The sequence below is a fragment of the Podarcis bocagei genome (genome assembly GCF_964188305.1).
Source record: "Podarcis bocagei genome assembly, chromosome: 3".
In the NCBI taxonomy this organism is placed as follows: domain Eukaryota; kingdom Metazoa; phylum Chordata; class Lepidosauria; order Squamata; family Lacertidae; genus Podarcis; species Podarcis bocagei.
The window spans coordinates 95,305,406-95,332,704 of NC_138127.1; the positions used below are offsets into that span (position 1 = coordinate 95,305,406).

General features: G+C 44.0%; 1 protein-coding gene and 1 long non-coding RNA gene across 3 annotated transcripts in view; one reads left to right on the forward strand and one right to left on the reverse strand.

Moving 5' to 3' along the window:
• The first annotated feature begins 369 nt into the window (after positions 1-369).
• PPP1R21 (protein phosphatase 1 regulatory subunit 21) overlaps positions 370-27,299 on the forward strand; it is a 47,090-nt gene continuing 20,160 nt past the window's right edge. The window contains exons 1-14 of one of the 2 annotated variants that reach the window (XM_081188536.1): positions 370-531; positions 4,809-4,877; positions 6,698-6,844; positions 9,600-9,701; positions 13,335-13,499; positions 13,865-13,923; positions 15,003-15,097; positions 16,958-17,010; positions 18,502-18,651; positions 21,839-21,940; positions 22,031-22,119; positions 23,278-23,414; positions 24,364-24,456; positions 27,137-27,264. In XM_081188536.1, the coding sequence (XP_081044662.1) occupies positions 472-531; positions 4,809-4,877; positions 6,698-6,844; positions 9,600-9,701; positions 13,335-13,499; positions 13,865-13,923; positions 15,003-15,097; positions 16,958-17,010; positions 18,502-18,651; positions 21,839-21,940; positions 22,031-22,119; positions 23,278-23,414; positions 24,364-24,456; positions 27,137-27,264 (1,449 nt within the window). In that variant the 5' untranslated portion in view covers positions 370-471. The remainder of the gene's footprint in view (positions 532-4,808; positions 4,878-6,697; positions 6,845-9,599; positions 9,702-13,334; positions 13,500-13,864; positions 13,924-15,002; positions 15,098-16,957; positions 17,011-18,501; positions 18,652-21,838; positions 21,941-22,030; positions 22,120-23,277; positions 23,415-24,363; positions 24,457-27,136; positions 27,265-27,299) is intronic. The other variant, XM_081188537.1, reaches the window with a different exon arrangement.
• LOC308584269 lies at positions 22,126-23,321 on the reverse strand. Its single transcript, XR_014006724.1, has 3 exons — positions 23,236-23,321; positions 22,972-23,007; positions 22,126-22,876 (listed from the first exon to the last, which is right to left on the reverse strand). It is a non-coding gene; the product is annotated as an uncharacterized lncRNA (long non-coding RNA).

Sequence of the window (27,299 nt, forward strand, 5' to 3'; positions counted from 1 at the left end):
CGGCCCGTGGGGGAGACCCCGTAGCCACTGAGCCGAACCGCCATAGACGACCAGGGCGCCGGTTACCATGGCGACAGTAGCGGCGCGCGCGCGCAGAGGTCGCCAGCAATCACATGTTCCACCCCGACTTCCGTTGGCCGGCCGCCGTCCGCTAGAAAACGGGGAGCGGCCGTTTATGGTTCAAGCCCCGCTCCCCTCACCCGGCAGTGCCTACTGCGGCAGGGACACTTTCACGTCGCCTACTTCCCCCCTCCCTCCCGACCCGCTCCCTTTTCAACCGCCGCTGGTCGGGTAGGGGATCCAAGATGGCGGACCGGCGGGCGCCGGGCCGAGGCTGCGCGGTGACGTTGGCGCGCCAGCTCCGCCCGAACCCGGAAGTGCGTCTCCCGCTGTGGGCTGAGCGGCGGCGGCGGGGCGGCTCTGCGGATAGCGGGTCTCCCCGTCCCTCAGCCGCGCCTGCGGTGAGCGGCCATGGCGGCGGCTGCCGAGCTGCAAGGGAAGTACCAGAAGCTGGCTCAGGAGTATTCCAAGGTATTGGGCCGCGCCGCCGCCCCTCGACGCGGAGGCCTCCTCGCGGGGCTACCTCGTAGCGACGCCCCCGCCCCAGGTCCCTTCATACTGAGGGGAGCCTCGCAAGTGTACGGGAGCCCCGCAGGGTCAGTTTTCGCGGACCCCGCTCGCCTCCGCCCTGGCTCAGCCAGGACTGAGGCAGGGTCCGCCGCTTCCTCCTCCCTGCCTCAGTCCTGTTGCAGCCGGGGAGAGACGGGCGCGGAATGACAGGTCTCTCCTCCCGTGGGAAGTGCTGGGCTACCTCGGGCAAGCAGAGATGTTTATTTGGGGGTGAAGGACCAAGGCTCAGTTGCAGCGCACATGCTTGGCGTGCAGAAGGCTTCAGTCCTTCGCAGTTCCAGGTGGTTGTTTTAATTAACGGAAGCTGCTCGTATTTGAGAGCTCCTGCACATTGTAGCAGACGGTACTGGGCTAGATGGGCAAATAGTATGGCAGGTTGCTATTATTATTATTGAATTTATATACTGCCCTATACCCAGAGTTCTCAGGGCAGTTCACAGAGCAAAATCAAAATATAGTATAAAACCACAAAATATAAAATCAAAATAAAAGCAACCCAGTAACCGCCTCCAACCCCCCCCCCATTTTAAAAGGGCATAAGAGGTTCCTGAGTGTGTACAGTGGATGCTTGGTTTGCAAGCCGTGTCTGTGCATGGCGAGTTGCAATTTGGCGCTTCTGTGCATGCGCAAAGCGTGATTTAGCGCTTCTGCGCATGCGTGGCTGTCAAAACCAGGAAGTAACCTGTTCTGGTACTTCTGGGTTTCAGCGCATCCGTAACCCGAAAAAACGCAACCTGATGCGTCTGTAACCGGAGGTATGACTGTACCTGCAAATCGGCATGGTGCAGGGAGCCAGGGGTCAGCAGTTAAAGGTTCCTGGATCAAATCCAGCCTGTTGGTACTTGCCCATCCCAATGTCAACCCAGGGCAGAAGGGAGAGTGTAGGGGGGATGGCAGATACACATACCTCCCCCCCTTTTTTCAGAGATGAGGATATGGCTGTCAATAGCCACTAGCCAGAAAAGCTTACATTTTGTCTTCACTGTGGGAGGCGAGTATGTTTCTCAAAAGCAGGGGCTGAAAATCGCAACTGAGCAGAGCACTGTTGCACTCAGGTCCTCCCTGTGGATTTTCCATAAGCTTCTGGTAGGCCACTGTGAGAATAGGATGCTGAATTAGATGGGCTCCTAAGATCTTTGCATTCCTTGCAGGGGGACAGCTAGATGCTGAATAAAGAGTATACTTTCTGCACAGCTGCTTTCTTGCATTCACTGTGATGGTGGCTGTTGTTTTCTGTTTTGTGTACTTAGGGAATATTAATGCAGGAGCTGTCCATACCAGCCCTTAGTGCTGATACAGTGCTGGGGCTGTTGCCTTTTACAAAGCAGTTGCTTGTCCTGCAAAAAAACAACAAAGTGATTACTGTATCCTTAGGCACTTTCATATGCATGGGTGTGCTCAGCTAGCCCTTGTATATTAAAAATATCAATAAAAAGCATTTTAAAAGCTTAGTAGCATCTTAAAATCTAACTAGCTTTTATGATGTAAATTTTCATTGACTGAAGTGTTAAAAAGTCCTATTTGTGGTACTAACAATTCTTACAGGGTTGATGCTGAAGCTCTTCGATGTGACAATCTCCCTCTTATAATATGACCAATGACTTCTAATTCTGACATCAACATTTGTGTGTTAATTCCACAGCAGCAAGTCTACACTATCGGTACACTACATGCTTTCATAGTTCAGTTTCTCAGGAGATGCACACATACGCATATGAATATTTGTTTTGAGATACTTCCTGCTACCAGTCTTTCTTGGTAGTGATACAGATTCTCTGTCATGAGGAAGTATATATACTTCCTTAGTGCTAGTTTTGAAGTGCCATCTGTTTTTCCTGTCTTTTCAACATCTTCTGCTATTAATATTGAGACAGAGTGTCCCCTGCACACAGGGCTAACTTGAAGTTGCTTCTTTGCACTTAAGAGTAATAGTCTCTTATTAGTATAGTAATGCCCTCCTTGGTAGTGAGAGTTACCAGCTATAGATTACGTGGATCTCTTGATTCTCCTGTCCAGATACAACTTTTTCTTTTTTCTTTTTAACATTGCTGCTGAATTATTGCTATCCTTCATATTTTTTGTCTTTAGTGTTGGTGAGATATTCATTCAGACTTCCCTTTTTCTCCCTACTTCCCTAGCACATCTGATTCATTCCTTAAGGCAGAGCTCTCCAAACTTTTAATGTTGGTGACACTTTTTAGACATGCATCATTTCGCGATGCAGTAATTCAGTTTTGCTAGCAAACCGGAGGTTAAACTAATCCCTTCTTTCCAACCCCAGGAGGAGCGCAAGGAATGTTCACATTACACACCCACATATCGACACAGTTTGGAAAGCGCTGCCTTAAGGCTTCCATCTACAACAGCTGAGAGGAAGAGATAATGGCAGTGATTCTAACAGTGCCTAATGAAAAAAGACAGAGCTCAGGTTTGCCTGAATCAAGACCCCCTATCCTGAGTACTATACCTAACTACTAGGTACATGAGACTACTATGGCCATTCAGTGATAGATAACGTGGGTTAGAAGAGTTTGCTTTCACCCCCAAAGGCATGGTCTCCCAAGATGGATGCCAACAGAAGAGATGAACCTGTTTGGAGCAAAACATACGCTGGTAATCCTATAGATCAGGTTCGTTCAACTTCCAAGAGTCTGCAATCTACTCCCAGTATAAAAAACAACTGGCTGTGATCTACCCATTGTCATAGTCAGGAATAATTGTTGAGCTTTTTTAAGGTGAGGACTGACCTAACTTGTTGAGCTTTTTTTGGGATCAATAAGGACTGCACGGGCGCAGTTGACCAGGGACATGCACGCGATCGACAGTAGATCATACATAAAGAAGCACCACTATGTGTTGTAGTGTGGAAATAAGAAACAAAACAGTTAATGGCTTAAAAATGTGTCTTTTGCATGCCACGTCAGTTGGGAAAGTAATTTGTCGTTTAAATGCCTTGTTCACCAGTGTCATTAATATTTTATCAAAATAAGCACTAAAATTCATTTTCCTAGTTGTGTAAATATGCACACAAAGGAACACCGGCTATCAAATGCACTCCCATTCTGAGAAGCTTGAAGTGGGATTTGGACTCTTTCAGCCACCATCCCCCAAAGAGAAAATGTTTGATTTTTTTGAAGAGCAAGGACAGCCTGTTTTAATGTTTGGTATGATTTTTAAAACTGTAATTTAAATGAAACATTGCAAGTGTCGTGTACTGCTGCTGTTGAATGTTTCCTACATCAGCTTCGTTAACGAGTAACTCCTGAATGTCTGCTGAGGAACGCTGTGTGTTGATGGGGATTCTAGGGACATTTTCTAGTTTTCTGGTCAGCGCCTTGTGTGTCAATGCTCAGGCCTGCTGCATTTTGTGATAGTTGCATGTGAACTTAGAACACAGCCCACACAACATTCCCCTGCACCTTCATATTGAAGAGAAAGACCAGTTGCAGCAGGCAATATATTTTTCAGGGAGCCATACTTATTACTATCCATCTAATTGGGGATTTGGAACCATTGATAGGCAACTGAAGTGACCGATTCCAAGTCAGATCACCAGTCGGTCCAGCTCAGTTTTGTCTACCCTCACTGCTAAAGGCTCTTCACGGTTTCAGGCAGAGAAACTTGCCCAGCTCCACCTGGGGAAGTCAGGGGTTGAACTTAGGACCTTCTGCAGCAGAGCATGTGTTCTGCTACTGAGATGGAGACCTTCCCTGGTAAATAGTTTGCAGATTATTCTGTGGTGGTGTCACTTCTGAGTCCAATAGACCCGCAAAGCTCCTGATTCTTCTACTTCAAAAATCATTGGGCTACTGAAACACACTGTGAACCAATGCCATCAAATTCTCCATGGAGCCAATATCTCCAGACCTTTTGTAGCTAAAAGTACTTTAGCAACCACAATCAGATTTGCACTGGAAGTTCTCTGTTTTTAGCTTGGCAATGCCCTTCGCATCTTGAAAAAATTAGGTGGCTAAATTGACTTGCTCAAGTCTAAAATTTAATTTAGATTCTATATTATGAGCTTACAAATAACGTTTATGCTTTTTCTGTGGTCCTCTGAGTGTGCTGCTTATTTTCCTAGAGAAAGGCAAGATTTTGCAGGTGGCTAATGATCAGCTCGATGCAACCTCATTGTTTCATCACTGAGTTAATGATTTCTCAATGTCTCTCTTTTGCAGCTTCGAGCTCAGAACCATGTACTGAAAAAGGGTGTGGTGGATGAGCAAGCAAATTCAGCATCACTGAAGGTATGCTTTTCAAACAATGAAGTGAAAATGAGCTTGATTCTGACATTTACTGCTTGCTTACATGACACAGTTCTGTGCAGATCTGCCTTGTTTGTACAGGGCTGGCACTAGCTCCATGTCATGCATACATTCAAGGACCAGGCTGTTTTTTTGTTGACATATAAGGTGTCAAACATCTCTTGGATTTTTGAAGAACACACACCACAGCATGTATTGATAGAATCTTACAGAGATCTGTTGCTGCTGCTTCTGCAGAAGACGCCTCTCTGCTGGCGAGTGAGGGTGAGGCCAATGAAAGCCAACCTTCTGTTTTCCACCACTACTGCTGCTGGAAAGAGGACCACTAGCTGTCAACAGCAGAGGGAGGGGCAGAATCCCACATCTGCTTTCCAGGACAGTTATCAACATAACTCTTAAGTGACAGCACCCAAGGGATTTGCCAAATTCTGTTCTCCAAGTTTACTTCAAGAATCATCATACGATTTCTTTTGTCTGGGTAGTACTTACTGAAGTAGTTCCATTAGTGCAAGGACTTTTGGCTGTGCAACAGAAAGTCCTGCCTCTCCTCTTTCTCTATCTGTGCCCTAAATCTGTTCTGGAGGGTCTCCCCAACCCCACAGAACAGATTTGGGGAGATTGTGCCAGGAGTGGAAGTTGTGCAAACAGAAGCGCTTGCACTAATGGAATTGCTTTGTTGGAGATCGCTCTTTGTTATGATTTTCTACCAAATTACTGTAACTGGCTTGTGCAATGGTAATGTTTTCAGCTTCCTTGAAAGTCCCGTTGGAAAGGCTGATATCAATCCAATAAGTATATGAATAAGGAACGAAATGAATTCAATCCTCATAGTTCCTCATTTCTTCCTTTCTCTTGCTGCTATAAGGGTGGATAAATAATTCGCCACCTGGTTTCCGTAAAGTGGTATACTTACCTCCATCTCTGAAGCTGTGCAAGAAAACTACACAGAGGGGCTGGAAAAAAAATGACACCTGCCTAACTCTCCTGCAGTACTGCCAGGCTGGTTGAATGTGTATATTGTGGTACAGCCAGAATCAACATGCTTATCCAAAATATTGCTTTTATTTTGAATAGCAGATTAACAGGGTTGGGAAAATCTCAGGAGGAAGAATAGCAATTTAGAAACATAGAAAGCTGCTTTATACTTCATCAGGCCATTAGTCCATCTAGCTCAATATTGTCTACACTGACTGGCAGTGGCTCTCCAGAGTTTCAGATGGGAGCTTTCCCCAACTTTACATGAGGACACCAAGAATTTGAACCTTGGACCTTCTGCATGGAAGGCAGATGCCCTACCTCTGAGTTGCTTAAAATAGCAATAGCAAAATACCTAAGGTTGCTTAAAATAGATGCTACTAGTTAAGAATTCAAATTCCTTTATTTCTCTTTTAAACTAGTCTTATGCTGGGTTTTCATTTCAGAATTTCAGTCTTTTATTCCAGTATTGCTATGGAAGATAGCATCTGCTATGCCTCTCCCAACCCATAACACAGTGTGTAATCTCTTCCCTGTATATGGTCTACAGATTTATATGGAAAGAGTAAATAAGAATTTGCTTTTACTATTGTTGGTGCAGTAGGGTAGTTAAAGCGCAGAAAGGAATTGATTAGCGTTTAAAGATCTCATAGATCCCCTTCTATCTTTTCCTGGTGGGTGGAGAAAGTGCACTGCGGACTGGATGCCCTGTAAAGACAGGGGATGGGAAGTGTTCTTTCTTTAAAAAATTAGGACAGCTTCCTGCTTTGTAAAAAAGAAAATCTTGTCGGAATCTGTTGTGATAAAACTGCTTCTCCCAAACGTAGGAACAACTGAAAATGAAGGACCAGTCGCTCAGAAAGCTGCAGCAGGAAATGGACAGTCTGACCTTTCGAAACCAACAGCTGGCAAAGAGGGTAGAGCTGCTTCAGGATGAACTTGTCCTAAGTGAATCTAAAGGCAAGAAGAACAAGGTGGGTACCTACCTGAATCAACCTGTGCAAGTATTTTTGTGAAGCAGCATTTCCCCAGCCTTCTGTTGGTTGAGGTATAACCTCCTGAAGTATCAGGCTTTGCTCTTGGATCCGAAAATAAATTTCTTCATGAGCTGTTGTTTGGGTCAGGGAGCACGGCCGACTCTGTGACATGGCAGAATTACCCACCTCCAGCAGTTGGAGGACTAGTTCAGAGGGCAAGGCAGAGGAATGACTCATGCAGAGGGGCAGTGGGGAACCTCTTCTACGAATGTGTTCCGTTGGCTCATAGAAGTCTGTATTTATTGAGGCTAGAGTAAGCACCACTGCACATACTGTAAATGTGGGTAGGATTGCTTTGTGAAAATATCAGTTTCTTTTGCTGCACCAGGCTGAAGTGGCCGGTCCAAGGTCACCTAGGAAGTCTTTCTTGAAAGCAGGGTTTCCTAGGCAAAGAGCTGACAAGTAATCAGGTGGCAGCAGCTGATGTTCCTCCTCACTGCCATCACCCTTTTCTCCCTTATCTTCTTGAGGCCAGAAGGAGAAGGAGGATAAGCAAGTGAGGTGCCATGGTCAGATTCAAGGGACTTGAATTTAGGCCTCAGCAGGTGTCTGTTTGGCATTCCCGGTTACTGCTTGGTCTTCTCTGCTCTTCCTGTTAGATACTGATAATGCAATCTTAATGCATATTTAATCTGAAGGTAGCCCCACTATGCTCTTTGGGTATTGCTCCAAGGTAATTGTGTATTGGGTTGCTGTCTAAGAGGTTTCTTTCCAGCTGCATTATCTGATTACCCCCCCCTCACTATTTTAGTATTTGATGTGTCCTAAAATGGACTTTGTCCATGGAGTTTTCTTGGCAGGGATACTGGAGTGGTCTGCTAGTTCCTGCTCCAGGTGGATCACGTTTAGTCAAAACTCTCCACTATGACCTGTCCATCTTGGGTGGCCCTGCACAGCATAGCTCATAGCTTCTCTGAGTTATTCAAGCCCCTTCACCACGACAAGGCAGTGATCCATGAAGGAGTGTCTTGTGGAAGACAGGCGTGCCTGGTGTGTTCTAGTCCATGGGGTCACAAAGAGTCGGACACGACTAAATGACTAAACAACAACAACAAAAATGGACTGGTTATTTATTACAATTATACCATGCCCTTCCTCTGAGGAACCCTGAGTACCATATTATGCTTGATTCCCAGGCACTTATCTGGGCAGTGCCCAGGACTGGACCCCCTTAGCTTGAGCAACAAAACTGCATAATGTGCCTTCTTGCCATTTGATTCAGTCTCTGAAAGCAGATGTTGCCAGATTAGTTGAAGCCAGTTCCTTGCTCGTTTCCTGCTTCTCATTAAATCGTTATGACTAGCACATTTTATAGAACCCGTGGTGCAGGATCTTCAATAAAAGCAAGAGGAGGAAGCAAGCCAAGCATTGCCCGCATTCTCTTCGTTGTACAATTGAGGAAGTGAGAAATTGCACAAAATTATGGCCTTCTGGGCAGACAGCAAAATAGATAAAGAGAAAGTTAGGAGCGTGGGGTTCCCTCAAAGGTTGATGTGCTGCCATAGAGAACTGGAACTGGGAGCTCTGGGTTCATGAGTCCATGTTGCTCGCTGCTTCCGTGAAACTGTGGCCATCCAGATGTTGCTGAACTACAACTCCCAACTTTGGCCATGCTTGCTGGGGCTGCTGGGAGCTGTAGTCCAGCAACATCTGGAGGGCCAACGGCTCTCCATACCTAGCCTAACCTATTCAGGGAAGAGCTAGTGTCAATGACTGAGGAGCTGAGCTACTGATCAGGAAGTCCCAAGTTGAAAACTCGCACTCTACTCCATTCTATAGTAACTCTAAAGAAATCCCATGTATGAAAACCGTAAGCAGTTCCAATATTTTGCTGTACAGTGGTGCCTCGCAAGACGAAATTAATTCGTTCCGCAAGTTTTTTCTTCTTGCGAGTTTTTCGTCTTGCGAAGCACGGTTTCCCATAGGAATGCATTGAAAATCAATTAATGCGTTCCTAGGGAAACCGCCTTCAGACCAGGTCCGGGGACAGTCTGTCCCCCGACCTCTTCTGAAGGCTGGGGGGGGGGGGAACAAGGGCTTTTCTTCCCACTGCCAGCCTTCAGAAGGCTGTTCTGAAGGCTGGCGGTGGGAAGAAAAGCCCTTCTTCCCACCTCCCGCCCCGCAAGCTCCGGGGACAGGAGGGCTTTGCTGCCGACCGCCAGCATTTTAAAAGCCCCTGCTGTCCCGGGGTGATTTTAAAATGCTGGCGGGCGGGAGCGAAGCCTCCGCTGTCCCGGGGAGATTTTAAAATGCTGGGGGTCGGCAGCGAACGCTTCGCTCCCGCCCGCCAGCATTTTAAGATCGCCCAGGGCAGCGGAGAAGTCTCCGCTGTCCCGGGAAGGCAGGCGGGGGGGGGGAGCAAAGACTTTTGCCCCCCGCCGGCCTTCAGAAGAGGTCCAGGACCTCTTCTGAAGGCTGGCTGTGGGCGAAAGTCTTTGCTCCCGACCGCCAGCAATTTAAAACAGGTCCCCGGAGATTTCCCTATGGGCTTTCGTCTTGCGAAGCAAGCCCATAGGGAAATTCGTCTTGCGAAGCGCCTCCAAAACAGAAAACCCTTTCGTCTTGCGGGTTTTCCGTCTTGCGAGGCATTCGTCTTGCGGGGTACCACTGTACTAACTATCCACAGGAGCTATGATTATGGAGTAGTCTTTAAGTACATTCAGTAAGCAGGAATGCTTTTGCTTTCTCTTAGAAGACCGGCGAACCCGCATCCCAGTTAAGCCAAGAACAGAAAAATGTATTTGATGAAGACCTTCAGAAGAAAATAGAAGAGAACGAGCGGCTGCATATTCAGGTGTGTAATTTGGTAGTACACAGTATATTCTACGACTATTTAAATTCCATGGCAACTTGTACAGGAGGGGGTGCCATTGTGATGCCCATGTGCCCACAGAGGCCTTCTCTGGCACCCACAGGAGTCCCTCCCCTGCCCCCTGCCTAAAATTAGGCATGAAAGAAACATATTGTAGCAAATAAAAAAGGTTGCATTGTGGACTTGGTTATGGTGTTTGTGTAAGTGTGTGTGTTGCCCACAACAGTTTATCCAGTTTGGAAAAGGTGTCCACCAAAAAAGGTTAGCAACCCCGGGTGTCTTTTAGGTAAGATTGGCCAATTTGTTCAGTGACTCTGCTGTGTTTTGAAATACTTTGGTTTGTGCCCATGAACTCTGGTAGTCCACAGGAGCAGTGCTCTCTAGAAATGTATAACTTCTAAGAAACATTAAACAACAGAATGACCATCTGCCTTGTGCCAGTTCTGCATTTTGGAACTTTGTTTCTCACAGTGTCCTGACTTGACTGTTTCAAGATGCCCGGCTTTCTTTGAATCCAAAAAAATGCCAAATTTGTACTAAGTGAATGCAAGACATCATAGAATCAGAACAAATCCAGTATCCTCCAACTTAGGGGTGAGAAATCTGAGGCCCAGAGGCTACGTATGGATCTCCAAGCCTCTCTGTCTGGCCCCCTGGACCCCCCAGGCCACCCTCCTCCCCGACTCTGTTTTACACCCACCTCCAGCACTTTTGCATGCTCTTGAACTCTGACAGTGACTCTTGCTTGCCTGGGTGGAGAACAGAGAGAGAGGAGCGTGTGTAGAAACTAGCCTACTGTACCAAGGTGAAAATTTACATTCATTGCTCTGCCCACTTTTGGCTGAGGTCCTGCTTAGAAGAGAATGTAACCCTCTGGCTGAAAAAAGATTCCACTCTTCTGATCTAGTCCAAGCCCATTGTGCTTCCCCTGGGGGGAGACACCTTGCCCCGGTCATCAACTCTTTCTCTCCTCTGGAGTCATAAAACATTTCTCTGTTGCTTTGGAGGGTAGGGAAGAGATGCAGGAAAGACTGTGGGGCTATTTTGCCGTTTTATTTCACTAACAAAAATTATACACTGCTTTATTGTAAAAACAAAAAGCAAAAACCTCTAAGCATTTCACAAGCATATGTTTTGTCCCCATTTCTCTTTCCCTCTCGCCTTTTCCCAAGTAGTTTCTGGACTTGGAGACCAGAGGGAGCAGAGACAAAAGGTGCACATATGGAATAGTCTCTTCATCTTTTTGTGTCTTTTTCGAGCAAAAGCAGCTCAAGTGAGGAGAGGGAATTAGTAGCTGAATCCTCTCTTCCTCCTTCCCAGGGAAAAGCTTGAGATGAGTGCCAGAGTCTGCTGTCTGCTGCTGGCTATTCCTTGTAGAGATAAAATGTTGGCTTAAGGGCAGGGAGCTCACTGGTAAAACTAGTTGCTAACAAGTGGCATGTATAACATGTGGCTTTCACTGCCTTACTGAAGTTGTTTGCCCTAAATGCATCTGTTGGTGTCTCTGCTGTTTGGATAATGCATAGATTGATCTGTGGCTGGCTGGTCTCCTGTCTTCTGGAAAGAGGCTTGGGCTACATCATCTTTCAGTTTTTCTTCACTGACCAGCCTTTGCTGTACACATAGCTTAACAGTAGAGCACCTGCTTTCAATGCAAAAGGTCCCAGGTTAAATCCTCGGCGTCTCCAGGTAGGGCTGGGGAAAACTCTTGGCTGAAACCCTAGAGAGCCCCCGCCAGTCACAAAACACAATTCTAAGCTAGGTGGATCAATAGTCTGACTCTGTAAGGCAGCTTCCGTTCCTATGTAATCTGCAATGGCCATGACCCCTTCACCTGGCATAGGTCCCTGTCTTCCTGACTAGACACATTTACTAGCCATGCTACCTCTCCTTTCTCATCAATGCTCTAGTGATAACCAAAATACCTCCAAATTTAATGCTCAGAAAGCTATGTACATTTAAGCTTACTCCGTTCACACACCAGCTTCTTGCATTCTTTCTCATTTCCAGACTCTGGTCAAATTGTTTCTGCAGTATTTTTTTTTCCTTAGTTGCTCCTTTTTCAGCTTAAAACTAAGTTCCCCCCTGCAGAAAGGGAGCAAAGGCTTCCAAGAAGACAGTTTGTTGCAGGTGCCTATAGATTAGCACCTGTGGTCTCAGTGGAGCCAGATAACTCTTTTCTTGCTGCTGTGCATAGTTATTTTTGTGTAAATGTGTATTTGTTCTTAAATGCATTAGGAACTCTTAAAGTAAAAAAAACAAAAACGGGCATGGCTATTGCTCCCTCCATCTCAGTTCCTCATTGTTTAAATTTACTGAATGTCCATTTTTGAGGGGTATATCCCCATTTTTTCTTTATAACAACTCTGTGCTGTAAGGCTGTGATGTAGTGACTGGCCCAGAAAGCTTCATGGTTGAGCCGAATTTGAATCTGGCTCTCCCCGTTATATGTCCAGTACCACATGGACCCTCCCTTTACATTAAAAATTTCTTAATTTTAATTTTTTGCTGAATGTGATTTGTTTTTCCTCTTCAGCACTGGATCTAATAATTGCTGGTATTTCAAACTTCTTCATTAATTTTTTTCTTTTAATCTACTTTTCCTGTCTGCAGGAGAGCAAATTCAGAAGCAAAGCTTCTCCATGTTTTCAGTGTATGTGCCTGTCCAGCTTCCAAAGACAGACAAGGCTAGAGATTTTGGTAGTTGTGGAGGAAGTACTCAGATGTTATACTTGGTGGGGGTGGAACGGGGGGGGGGGAATTAATGATAAAGGGTTTTTTAAAAAAAACCAAGAAGGTGAGAAACCAGATACAGTGGTGCCCTGCAAGACGAATGCCTCGCAAGACGGAAAACCCGCTAGACGAAAGGGTTTTCCGTTTTTGAGCTGCTTCGCAAGACAAATTTCCCTATGGGCTTGAGTGTTCCGATTTTTTCCACCACCCCCCCCTTTTCTAAGCCGCTAAGCCTTTAATAGCCGCTAATCCGCTAAACTGCTAATAGCGCTAAGCCGCTAAGCCGCTAATAGGGTTGCTTCGCAAGACGAAAAAACTGCTAGATGAAGAGACTCGTGGAACAGATTATTTTCGTCTTGCAAGGCACCACTGTATTTAAGTTGTGTGAATTTTCATCATCTGTGTTTGAAGGATTCAGTATTGGGTCATGTCAGCATTAGATAATCTGTGATTAGGAGCTCCTGTGATTTTTACAAAAGTGGGTATAAGCAGCAGGGGTGTAGTGGTATATGTAGGTTTATATAGCTTCAGAGGGATTAATGCCTTGATCCTTATCTGTTTTCTCCCCCCCCCCCGTCACTTATATTAACTTAATAAAAAACAAAACCACAGGAGAATCTAAGCACAAATGCCCTGAATCACATCTAGTTTGGCCCTCTCTTGTTTTTTCCCCAGTTCAAGAGCCAACATACTAGTATAGTAGAAATGTACAACTTACAAAGTAAGAGTCTTCGGCCTATGACGTTCCTGGAAACAATGGTGCCAGAAATTATGAGCTGCAGCCCTAGGGCATGTGCTTGTTTCAGTGTAGCCTTGGATCTGAGCTGCCAGCCCTTCCCTGGGTGATGCTCTGTGACGTCAGACTCTCCCTTCTTGTTTCAGTTCTTTGAAGCCAATGAGAAACACAATCTTTTGGAAACTGAGCTGAGGAGCAAGCTGGAGGTCTTGGAGATGGAGGCAGCGCAGCACCAAGCCGTGGTGGATGGCCTCACTCGGAAGTACATGGACACAATAGAGAAATTGCAAAGCGATAAAGCCAAGTTAGAAGTAAGTATCAAAGCTGTGTGTCCCCCTGTCCTAGATCTCAGACCATCAAGGCCTATCCATCTCATATATGTTGTTGGCCTCTTTGGGACTGGGAAAATTCTTCCTTTTTCAATCAATGTTTTATTTGCAGTTTGAGTGACTGTTTTAATTATACTTGTGTTCTTAAATTCTTTTACCTGGTGCTGATGTAACTAATTGTTTTTGGTTTGATTGTTCTTGTTGTCATTCAGCAGTGATTTCTGTGCTCTTCGGGGCAGAACTTTGCTTCATAAATGCTTAAAGTAATAAGACATACTCAAAATCTTTGTGTGGAGTTGGTTGTGCAAATAGCTATTGACAGCTCTGTTTTCCCTACTTACCTTTAGATCAAATCTCAAACGCTAGAGAGAGAGGCCAAGGACTGCAGGGTTCGAACAGAAGAATGGTAATGCTCTTGATCTCTTTAAAAAATAAAGACGGGATTAGGAATTCCATTTTATTGAGGCATATAGTGTTGTAAAACAATTATTGCTTCGTTGTCATCTTAGCATGGGCATGGGCGTAAGGAGCAACCTTATACGGAGTCCGACCAGTTCTCACGTGTTATTAATTAAGGTACCCTGTAGGTCCAGGGTAGGGACGCGGGTGGCACTGTGGTCAAACCACTGAGCCTAGGGCTTCCTGATCAGAAGGTCGGAACTTTGAATCCCCGCAATGGGGTGAGCTCCCATTGCTCGGTCCCTGCTCCTGCCAACCTAGCAGTTCAAAAGCACGTCAAAGTGGAAGTAGATAAATAGGTACCGCTGCGGCGGGAACTGTGCACTGCTCTGGTTTTGCCAGAAGCGGCTTAGTTATGCTGGCCACATGACCCGGAAAAACTGCTGACAAACATCGGCTCCCTTGGCCAGTAAAGCGAGATGAGTGCCACAGCCCCAGAGTCATCTGCGACTGGACTTAACTGTCAGGGGTCCTTTACCTTTTTTTATATATATAGGTCGAGGGTGGGGAAATCTTTGCCTACCAGGGGGTCCAGTTTGGCCCATCAGGATTTTTCCCATACTCACCTGCCCATCATCAGCTGACATAACCGGTGAAACTTCATGGGAAATGTATGGATTTGGTTTTTTCAGCTTCAAGTAAGCACCCCAAAACCCAATACAGTGGTGCCTCGCAAGACGAAAAGAATCTGTTCTGTGATTCTCTTCGTCTAGCGGTTTTTTCGTCTTGCGAAGCAAGCCCATTGAAGGATTAGCGGATTAGCGCTATTAGCTCTATTAGCGCTATTAGCGGCTTATCTGCAGATCGGATCAGCTGATAAGCGGCTTAGCGGCTTAGAAAAAGGGGGGAAAGGGAAAAAAACCAGCAGGAACTCGCAAGACATTGTCGTCTTGCGAAGCAAGCCCATAGGAAATTCGTTTTGCGAAGCACCTCCAAAACTCGTCTAGTGAGTTTTCCGTCTTGCGAGGCATTCGTCTTGCGGGGCACCACTGTAGTTAATGTTGTTGCCTTATTTTTATCACCCAGCCAGCAGCAGTTAAAGCACCTTCATGCGGACTTGAGCAGCAGATTGGGGGAGTCCTTGAACATCATCAGTGAAAAGGTTCCTTTCAATGATACCAGTAGGTACTGCATGGATTACCTTTGTTGTGTGCTAAAAAGAAGCTATAGAAAACTGAAAAGCTGAGATTTCACCATTCCAATTCATCAAAAATAATTGAACTTAGTTTTGCCCAGTCAGCAACCAGGCTGGAATTATGCTTGATAAGGCACACAGGCTGCCGCTGAAAATGGCAGTGCTGTGTTAAATTTCCATCTCCGTTTCTGTAGTGTTTAGTACAACTTAACCAATGTATGGATGCAATTACACAAATTTTCTGCCTATGCCAGCAAATCTGGAACAGGGGTAGTGAAACGTACGCAGTAATTGCACCAAGACAGGTACAGGTACCTGTTAAGTGATGGGCAGGGCAAGGCGACAGATAGCTGCCCTGTGCTCCTAGTAACAGATTGTCTCTCTCATGCACAGTCTTCTGGGAATGCCATAACCTTCTACATACAGTCACATGAGGGATGATGCAGTGAAAATTACTGTTAGGGCAGGGTGGCTGGGGGTAATCAAACAATTGCTGGCTACAGAATGAGCCACTGAATGGTGCTTGTCTCTCTTCTGTATTATTCCTTCATTAACATTAAAAGTAAAGGCTTGTTCCTATCCCCCTCCCACGCCAAGATCCAGGGGGCACATCAGAGAAAAGTCCTGAGCCGCTTGTTTATCCTCTGCGGCTTGCTTGACTAGCTGAAACCATCCATTGCTTGGGGCTTTTTGTACCTAAGACTCATCCACTTTCTACATACCCATCCTCTAAAGACACAGGCTGGCAACCCATGGTCTTCCCTGTACTTCCCAGCTTTGTGTTAGCCACTGCTTTGTTGTATTCTTTTTATGAGAGCATATAAATGAGTGGGAGAGGCAGAGAGAGGTAGACTCTCTGCTATGAATGTGAATGAATGAGAGAGGGGAGAAAAAGGGGTGTTCCTGCCAACATTGGCTTTTGCAGGCCCCAATCACTTTTCTCAAGGGAATGCAGTCTCCGTTCCCATAATAGTTGCCTGCCCTTGCCCTTAGGGTCAGGAATTCTCTTGTAAACTGGCTGTTGTGCTCTAAGTTCAGATTGTTAATGGCACCTAGATAGGTATTTACTTTAGATGCTCCTCTTATCCCGGTAGACAGTTCCTAAGCTTTGGTGGTTGGGGTTTTTTTTAAGGCTAGCTTGTTGGGAATTAAGCCAGTTTTGGGTTTAGGTTTAATTGTCTTTTATTTCCCCAATTTAGCTTTGACGTGGCTGGGCGTTTTATAAGTTGTCTTGAATTTATTGTTACCACCTGAGCATCCAGAAACATAATTAGCTTACGGCGACAAGGTGTGTGGCAAGTGTTGCAAGTCTGCCAAGCGGAACTACTGAAATAGATCCTTGTCTTATGGATATATGCCTACCATTAATTTAGGTGTCTCATTTGCATTGCTTACAAAGAAATCCATGTGCCTAATATAAATGGATTTGTGCACTGTATTTGCTAAAAAAACTGAGCTGTAAATTAGGAAGTTCTCAATTTAAATTTCAGTTTTTTGTAGCCTGAAGGTGGCCTTCCATTTACTTATATAGATATTCCTGACCTACCTGGTATTTGAGACAGAAAGGTGGGTTATAGTTTTAACAATATCATGCTACTACATTGTTGAAAAAGAACTTTAGAAATCCTAAGGTGATCGGGGTTGAAATGTGTTATTCTGTAATGACGCATGCACCTGCCAATATCCTATTCATTTATTTGAATTTTTAGCTTTTATTAACTCTAGGAGTCAGACGTTCAGCTTGAAAAAGATGTTTCTCTGTTCTTGAATGGCTTAACAGTCTAAGGCAATGCAGGAGGATCGGAGAGAGAAAATAATTGCTGTAATACTTTGATTCTTTTCGTAGGGTCTAGCCAGTATAATGCTTTGAATGTGCCATTACACAGTAGAAGGCGGCAGGTGAGTAATAGACCTAAATTATTAACCTAAAAAGTTTGCAATATCTTTGGCTTAAGGCTTTGGGACGGTGCAGAGAAAATAATAGAACCATAGAACTGTAAAGCTGGGATGCTGGTTCTCTCTTAGCTATGAGTGGAAAAAAGTAAGAAGCAAAGTGGGAGGAGGAACATTTTAATATCCAATGCATTTCGGACTTCTCAGGCACCTCATCAGGGACTGAAGTTTAGTCTTTTGTTATACTGTCTTCAATTTCCTCATACTATGGAAGATCATACAAGAGATTCAACTTCTGTATTTGAAGTTTACACATTTGAACCTGAGAGATCTGAAACATGTTGGATATTAAGCATTTTTTTCAAAGTCCTTTGCTTCTTGCCCACCCTTTATTGCCATTTGCCTGGGCTTTCCCATCTTGCCAGATCTTGGTTAATGCCTCCCAAGTAACCATGACTGCAGAAGGGGGGGGGGGATTTACGTAAAAGCTGTTGGTAGCAATTTGACATAAGAGTCAAAAGAGCAGCCACCTTTCAGAGGTAGAACAGGCTCTCCCAGAATTCTGCTCCTTGGAGATGGCAAAAAGTCATTTGTCTCAGCCCCACCCACCAAGACTGAAAAAGAACTTGGCATGAGTGCTGTAGATGAGGGACAGAAGTACAGCACTGCTCCAACTCTCTAGGTTGAGAGTTTAATACGGTAAAACTTGCTGCTGTCCGAGTCTTTGCACGTGGTCTTCTAAACAATTAAGACAATAGAAGGATGCCTAGTAGAAAACTACTTGTGAAGTATATTGGCTTTCATTCCCATGCATTCTGGTTTTGTTGCTGAAAAATGAATGAGAAGCACCAACATCTTTTTGGCCATGGCCTGGTGGAATGCTCTCTCACAAGATACTAGGGCCTTGCGGGATTTGACAGCTTTCCGCAGGGCCTGCAAGACAGAGCTGTTCCACCAGGCCTTTGGTTGGGGTTCAGCCTGATTCTTTTCTTTTTGTATAAGAGCAAGCATTAAAGAGGCCTCCTAGCCCGCTCACAGGTCCTTTATAAGACCAGTGGTAACAGTTGGCCCTGGAGAATATTAACCACTCTCAATTTTACCCGTGGACTGCCATCTGTCCATATTTTAATTTGCTCTGAACTAGTTTTAAGAAGTATTTTAATTGATTGCCTGTTCTTATGTTCTTAGTATACTGTCTTTGTTTCATGATGTTAGCCGCCCTGAGCCTGGCTCTGGCTGGGGAGGGCAGGGTACAAATACGTTATTATTATCATCATCATCATCATCATCATCAGGATTTTGCCCTGATACAATCAGATCACAGTGCTCTTAATCTGCTTCTTCAGACGAAGAACCTTTGCAGCAGGGAGGAGGTCTGTCATATTTGAATCTTCTGTTTGTTCAGTTAGGAGCAGTTCTGGGAAAGGCCTTTTGTAAAAGAGATTGCTGTCCATCAAAATAAGAGTGAGCTGCATCATTGCTCTTTGTACCTTGCAGTTGAAACTGCGTGACCTTGCTGGCCAAGCGCTGGCCTTTGTTCAAGACCTGGTGACGGCCCTTCTGAATTTCCATACCTACACGGAACAGCGAGTCCAGATTTTCCCTGTTGATTCCGCCACAGATACAATATCACCATTAAATCAGAAGGTAAGCTGGCTTGGGGTGAGCTTTACGTAAAGAGTTTAAAGTGGACATACGATAAATGTTGGTCGGAAATTAAAAAAGACTTGGATATCTGGTCAAGATTGAAACTTACCTTGTCAGGCCGAATCGCAGCTATAAAGATGTGTGTTCTGCCAAAAATGTTATTTTTATTTCAAACCCTCCAGGTCGTGGACAGAATGGAATGTTTCGGAAAATGGCAGAAGGATATATCTAAGTTTGTCTGGCAGGGCAAAAAGCCCCGAATTAAATTCAAAATACTAACTGACTCAAAAGAAAGAGGGGGGTTTGCCCTGCCGGATTTAAGGTTGTACTATGAGGCTGCAGCCTTCTGCTGGCTGAAGGATTGGTTTTTGTTGGAAAACACCGATGTCCTAGATCTGGAAGGGTTTGACAATGTTTATGGTTGGCATGCATACTTGTGGTATGACAAGGCGAAGGTTCATAAATTGTTTAAAAACCATATTGTCAGAAAATCAATTTTTGCCGTCTGGATGAAGTATAAGGACTTATTAGAAAGCAAGACCCCGAGGTGGTTATCACCAGTGGAAGCCAAGATCTCTAAAAAAAGGCCCAATATGGAGGCCTACTGGCCAAAATATTGGGAATTGATTGAAAGAGTTGGAGATAATTGGAAGCTCCAAAGCCAGGACAAACTAAAAAATAAGGTGCGAGATTGGTTACATTATGCTCAAATGCAAGAGGTATTTAAAATGGATAAAAAAGTGGGTTTCCAGTTGGAGAAATCGAAACTGGAGACAGAGTTACTAGAACCAAAGACTAAGGTACTTTCGAGGATGTATGACTTGCTGCTTAAATGGAACACACAGGATGAGACAGTTAAATCTGCTATGATAAAATGGGCACAGGATGTAGGACACAACATTATGTCTGAGGACTGGGAAAGGTTATGGAACACCGGTATGAAATTCACGGCATGTAGTGCCTTGAAAGAGAACATTATGAAAATGGTATACCGGTGGTACATGACCCCAGTCAAGTTGGCTAAAATATATCATCTTTCTGATAATAAGTGTTGGAAATGCAAGGAGGCAGAAGGGACATTCTTTCACCTCTGGTGGACCTGCCCGAAAGTAAAGGCCTTTTGGGAAATGATACATAATGAGCTGAAAAAGGTATTTAGATATACCTTTTCTAAGAAACCAGAGGCCTTTCTTTTGGGCATGGTGGACCGGAAGGTGCCAAAGAAGGATAGAACCTTGCTTATGTATGCAACTACAGCAGCTAGGATTCTTATCGCGAAGTTCTGGAAGACACCAGATTTACCCACACTGGAGGACTGGCAGACGCAGCTGATGGACTACATGGAGTTGGCAGAAATGACTGGCAGAATTCGAGATCTGAGCGAAGAAACAATGGAGGAGGACTGGAAAAAATTTAAGGACTATTTGCAAAAACACTATAAGTTGTTTGAATGTTAAGATTTTGCACGACTAAGAAACGTTATGCTTCTGCAATTTACTTAAGTAAATGATAAAGTAAATAATGACGGAAAATGAGACAAATTAGAAACAAAATATTATGTTTATTAAAAGTATTGAAACTAAATTACAAATTTTCAAAATTGGTAACATAATAAATTTAAAGGTATAATAAGATGGGAAACAAGATAACAAATTGCTGAACTGGTTAGAACAATGAATGCAATGCCGAGAGGATGCGAGGAGGTCCAAAAGCGAATTGTCGAAGGACATTATGAAAATTTCTTAACTTTTTCTTCTTTTTCTTTTCTTTTCTTTATATATAAAAAAATGTTTCTTGCATGTTGTTATGTAAACAAATCTGTTAACCTATGGAAAGAAACGCAATAAAATTTTTTTATAAAAAAAATAAAATAAAGTGGACATACGATAAGCACACTATGTGCCAGCTTGCTACATTTTTCTACAGCGGATGCAATGTAGCTGTTAAAACAATCTCCTTTTTTATTTGTGCAAAATTGTACAGAATGGAGTGAAAGTTTCTCACCACACATTTCTGCCAAGAGAGAAACTAGAGAGCCAGTGTGGTGTAGTGGTTAAGAGCGGCAGACTCGTAATCTGGTGAACTGGGTTCGCTTCCCCACTCCTCCACATGCAGCTGCTGGGTGACCTTGGGCTAGTCACACTTTTCTGAAGTCTCTCAGCCCCACTCACCTCACAGAGTGTTTGTTGTGGGGGAGGAAGGGAAAGGAGAATGTTAGCCGCTTTGAGACTCCTTTGGTTAGTGATAAAGTGGGATATCAAATCCAAACTCTTCTTCTTCTTCTTCAAGGTAACATTACGGCTGCTTTGTATGCAAAGGATTCCAGGTTCAGTCCCTGGCACCTCCAGCTGAAAGAGCAGTTCTCTCTCTGCCCGAGATGCTGGAAAGCCAGTTGAAGAATAAAAATAATAATTCCCAGATTCTTTAAAAAACAAAACAAAACTTTGTTATGTGATGTTGGGCAGTAATGTTCTGAGCTTTTGCTGCTGCATTGCTTTTATATGTATTCTATTTTGAAATATTTAACAGTAAGGTGCCTTGAGGAACCCTGTAGTGATGAAGCTGTGGGTTATAATTAAATAGTCGCAGGATATGGTTTTGTAAATAAAATAAAATAAATCTCAACTTCCCTTGGCCAAAATGCCTGCACAAAGTTTTGCTTCAGGGTTTCTGAATGTTCCCTGTCTCTTACTTTTTCCCCCTCCTAGTCCCCTTTAAAGGTAAAGGGACCCCTGACCATTAGGTCCAGTCGTGACCGACTCTGGGGTTGCGGTGCTCATCTCGCTTTATTGGCCGAGGGAGCCGGCGTATGGCTTCCGGGTCATGTGGCCAGCATGACTAAGCCGCTTCTGGCGAACCAGAGCAGCGCACGGAAATGCCGTTTACCTTCCCGCTGGAGCGGTACCTGCACTTTGACATGCTTTTGAACTGCTAGGTTGGCAGGAGCAGGGACCGAGCAACGGGAGCTCACCCTATCACGGGGATTTGAACCGCTGACCTTCTGATCAGCAAGTCCTAGCGCCACCCGCGTCCCTCCCAGTCCCCATAGTCCAAAATAATCTGTCCCCCGCACCCCCGTCATACAGCAGTTCAAAAGCAGTGCTGGTAATCTGTTTTAATGCCAAATAGCTCCCTGACTTTGCAAGCAGTGCCTGCTGGAACCACTGACGGGTCTCTCTTGGTTCAGTTTTCGCAGTACCTTCATGAAAACGCATCCTACATTCGCCCCCTGGAAGAAGGAATGCTACACTTGTTTGAGAGCATCACTGAGGACACTGTCACAGTTCTGGTAATATGGTTGTCTTTATTGTCACATTCCGTGTCTGAGACAGGTTGCTACTAAATACCTGAGAGACATTTTCTTCTTTTCTCTTCAAAGGAGACAACTGTGAAATTGAAATCCTTTTCTGATTACTTAGCATCTTATGTCTGCTTTCTCAGGAAGATTCTTCCTTATCAATTGAAAAGGTACTTTCCCCCTTTTTGATCTGCACAATGGGAACTATAATTCAGTGTGCTGCTCTTAAATTATGTTAAGAGTCTGAGAGCAGCATGGTAACATACCTCTGGTTCTTGAGAATGTTCATGATGATGGTTCACAATGAATATTTCAAAGGTGTTGGTGGGAGGTGGGGAGTTACTTTATTTTATCATAGCAACTGTCATTATCTGTCTGAGAGGGCATTGCTTCCAGTGTTAGATCGCTTAATGTAACTCAGGATCTCTTGTGCAGTGTGTTATCGAATGGTCATACATTGATTACAATGGATCTACTCGTATGACTAACATTGAATATCACCCAGAATTTTAGCAGCTTTCGTATAAATGTCATTTTCCCCCATGCATCTTGTTAGAGAGCCATCTTCATATTTATTTGTGTATATATATTTGGGCCTTTTTACCTCACTCTTTAACCCAAAAAAGTTGCAAGACTGACTTATAGAGATCAATAAGAAGACAGCCCCTATCCTCAGACTTACTATCAAAAATACATAGCACAAGAGGGAAATATTTTGGAAGGGAGAAGGAAAAACCCCTCAAGCACTAGTTCTTAGTTGCAGAGTTCTTAAAATAATCAACTGCAGCAGAAAGTTTTTCAAGGAGAGGCAGAAACAGAAGTTGTTGGTCTCTCAGTTGAGCCAATGGAATAGCCTGGTTTCTTCTCTTCCTCACCGACCTATAGCCTGCAGTAATGGATGCCGCCAGGTGAAAGTGATGAAGGCACCTGACAAAGTTAAAAGCAGAACTGTTTGCGAGTTTAGTAATTTTAACTGATTCTTTGTCTGGCTTTTAAATTTTATGTATAAACATATAACTCACCTTTCCAACACAAAGCGTCAGAGGCAATGTACAATGCTAAGAACTCAGACACCTAAAACCAATAAAACAGTAAAGAGAAAGGAATGTAAACAGCAGCATTTAACCAGTTGCTTAAATTTATGTATCATTGAAGCATTGATATGGGTTCCTTTTTGACATTTTGAACAAACCCTCAATAGCCACCTGTTCAGAAAAGTGCCCCACAATGTTTATCTCATCTTTTCTGAATATCATGTATTTTTTAAAAAAAACAACCACTACCACCATAATACTCACTTTTAAAAACATAAATTCATATGTTCCTAGTTTGGAAGAAGAGTGTGAATCTTCTCTTTGCACAGCTGCGTTAAGAGCCAGGAACATGGAGCTGCAGCGAGACATGAAGAAGCTGACTGCAGTCTTTGAAAAGTTGCACACGTACATTAATCTTCTTGCCTTACCTAGTAAGTAGCAGCAGCAGACCAGGGCAGCTGAAATACCGTATTGCAGGATCTAAAATTTCAAAATTCAGTGCGATAAGTATTGAATCTGGTGGGTGTTTCTGTTTTTGCTAGACCGACATCAAATTACATGCATGTCATTGCCTGCTTTTATTGTATGAAAGGATCTGGGGTATCTAGGGATTTGTAGGCCAGTTACCTTTTTGTCACTAGTATGACTCTAATATAAATATTTAAGAATTATGCTCCAGTGATCAATCCCCCGGTTGTGTACCTTTCCTGGGCTTTTCCAGATACAACAATGCTAGTATATATATATTTCTTTGGAACGAAACTTCCTTAAACTGTAGGTACTGTGTTTTTATATGTGTACTGAGGTTGGAATCAACACTGAATAAGAGCGAGTCTTGTATTTTACAGAAAGCGGACGAGAAACGGTTCAAGGGATTTTGTTGGACTACTCCATAATTTGATTATGGGTAGTAGTATTTATAGGATTCCCTCCCCAGCCTCATCCAAATTCTCCACTCGACCAGGAATCTGAACTTCACGTGAACTTCAAAAATTTAAGGGACTCGGATTTCTACCCTGTTTTGGACTGAGGTGGCTGGATAACGCTGATTGCGTATTGCTCTTTTATGGCAGCCTTTGCCAAGCTAGTGCCCTGCAGTTCTGGCTAGGGGTGATGAGCGTTGCAGCTCATAACATCCGGAGGGCACCGAGTTTGTGACGGCTCCTTTATGAACTCCTTCACAGAATTGTATAGTTGGAAGGGAACCCAGGGGTCATCTAGTCCAACTGACTGCAATGCAAAAATGCCCCCATCCTTTTAACGAAACTAGGCCTCTTATAAACTGTTTTGCTAGCGGGAACTATTCTATTTGGCAAATGCCCTTTTTCTCCTTGACACTTGTCATTACATTTGATTTTCTGCTCTTTGTACAACTTCCAGGCACAAATCCAGACCGTCTGCTTCGTACAAACTTCAGCTCTCTGCTCACATACATTGCTTCAACCCTTAATGGATTTCACGATGTCATGAAAGGTGAGACTGGCTGAAGTATATACAGCTTTTTTTTTTATTAAAAAAATGACACGTTAGCGCTCTGGTCGCTTAACACTTTATGGGTGGGGGGTGGGTGTCATAAAGATTTAATGGCCTTTGCATGGTCGGCCTACCTAGTATGTGCATCAAGAAAAGGGAGAAACAAAATATACTCAAATACAGTGTTGTTGTTTTTTACTGATACAAGTTTTCAACCATATGCAAAAATAACAATAAATACTGGTAATGTATCTTTGTAATAACCCTGTGAAATGGGTCAGGGGTGGCCTACATTGACTTTTACCATGGAGTGGGAATTTGAACCCGAGTCTTTCTCGTTGAAACCTAATGATCCCTCCACTACTCAGTACTGGCTCTCCACTGAAATCAGGGGAAAGTGTTGCAAGAAAATATCCACAGGATTGGACTGTTAAGGTTTGAAGCACAAGGTTTATAGTGAAATTAAGTACTGCTAGCATAATGTAAAGGGTTCTGCCTAACTACACTGAAACAGAAGGTGTGCAGTCCATTTTCGTTAAGGGCAATAACTCAATAATGAAACGGTTCTAGCTACTTCCTACTATATTCTTCTTTCCTGCTGTCTAAGTGTGCCAGGCAATTGGGATTTGCTCAAAATATAGCTAGCTCAGTGGTAGAGCACATGCTTTGCATGCGGAAAGTTTAATCTCTGTAGGATTGTCTCCACAGATAGTCGTATCTATCTTTTGAAAGTGCTTTCCTTTTTTTATATAAAATTTTTATTGGTTTTTCACATTTTATAAAGACATAACACACACATAAAAGACAAAGACAAAAACATGTATAATTTCAAAAATCTTGCTTTCTTAACTTTGGTCCTTGACTTCCCCCCACCCCCCCTTCATACATCCCAATTCCCATAATTATGTCAGCAAGTTATTATTTCCCCTCCTTACCATATTAATATTACATCTTTTATGAAAAATTAAGTTCTTTCCTAAGTTGGACTCAGATTCCCTTCCATCGATTTCCCATTTTTTATTAAACATAAATCATATTAACTAAACCCAAAAGTCATAAGTGTTTTTTTTTTAAAAAAAATTCTATTCCCCCCCCCCCCATCCCCGGTTTCCGTCCCTTCCCAAATACATGTCCACAATAACAGTTCTTAGCCTGGATTCCTCACATCCGAGGCCTTCAAATCTCTTTCAGTCCCTCTCCGCCGGTTTTGTTGGTAGTCCTTTATGTTGGTCTTCGGGTCTCGAAGGAGTTCTGTCCCAATCAAGCCAGGTTTTCTTCCCACAAGAAAACTTAAAGACAACTGCTGCAAAAGTTCCACCAATCCTTCATATTCAGAGTCAGTATGGGGGCCCCAATCATATTTCTTCTTTCTTTTAAGTTCTTGAATTCCAAGTACTCCGGGGGCCTCCTCCTTCATCTTTCGCATCTTTTGCAGATTTGTAATCCAAGTAATCCAAGGGTCTTCTTGTTTATAATCCACTTGTGTAGGTTTCTGGATGGTGCTTTCCATCTGTACTTTCTCCTTTCCTTGTTTAGTCTCCTTCAGTTCTTGTGATATCTCTACCAGTTCAGCTGCAGATTTTTTCTCATTCAAATCCTCAATACATTCAGCAGAGCTGTTTATTCCCGAAGTCAAGGTCATAAGTTGTTTATTCATAGCCAGACTCTGCTCTTGTAAAATTCCCACAAAGTGAAACATTCTTTCTATCTCAGCTAGTAAAATTCCATCCGCAGCCATTGTAATGCCTCAGAATTCCCCCTAGAGGGAATCTGGTTACTTAGTAATCTTTTCCCAACAATCCTTTACTTCGTTATTTGTTTCTTTGTTTCCAACCACTTTAATTCAATTATATCGCATTCAGTCCAGGGATATCTTAAATAACAAGCTTTTTCACTTTAAATTGCCCGTTTGACAGCTTTTGACAGCTGTCAAACTCCTTTCCACTTCAGCAGGCTCCGAGACAGGACGCTCCCGGGCCCGGGAGGGGGGGTTGCATACAACAAGAGAAAAACTTCTAAAAATCCACTCTTACACTCCAGCTCCAAACTTCTTTTATCAAATCGTGAAAGTTAATGTCTTTTTAACTCACCCCAAAAGGGTAGGCTCTCCAACTTAGTTCTCCTGCTATTGCTTTAAATCGTCTGCAGGAGGGGGGGTGCGGACTTCCCTTTGACACATCCCCCGGTCGTATCAAATTCGCAAATAGATATTTTAAAGTCCGAATTCCAATCTACTCACGGGTTGCTTCTTTTTCGGGTCCGAATTTAAGGAAAAAAGTCAGCGCTCTTCAGCCATGGCACACGGCTTCGCTCCGCTGGGATAGCGGTCTACTCCCAGCACCACGCCGCTCTCCGTACCCTCTCTGAAGCCTTTAAAAAGGCTCTTCGTGGGTCGGGGGGCGCTTAAGGTGCCCACCGAGTCACCAGGTCCGCGCCTGCGGTTTTTGAGGGTCTCCGTGTCGCCGTCGCGGCAAGACCCGTCCCCAGCGGAGCCGATTCCCTCCAGAGCTCGGAGGGAATCCGCCATTAGCTGTTCGCGCCAACCCGGAAGTCTGAAAGTGCTTTCCTAGGTAGAAAAAAGTGACATTTAGGAAGAAATGGGATTTTCTGACTGGATCTGAATGAGAGGTTCAGAGGGCGATGTGCACACCTGATGCAAGTTAATTCTTTCTGGTTTTAGATATTTATAAGCATTATAGTCAAAAAGCTGCTTTGGAGCAAGAGCTCCCCACAGCCACGCAGAAGCTCATCACCACCAACGACTGCATCTTATCATCTGTGGTAGCATTAACAAATGGAGCCGGCAAGGTAAGTTCTTTTCTTACACAAAGTGCCCATCACTG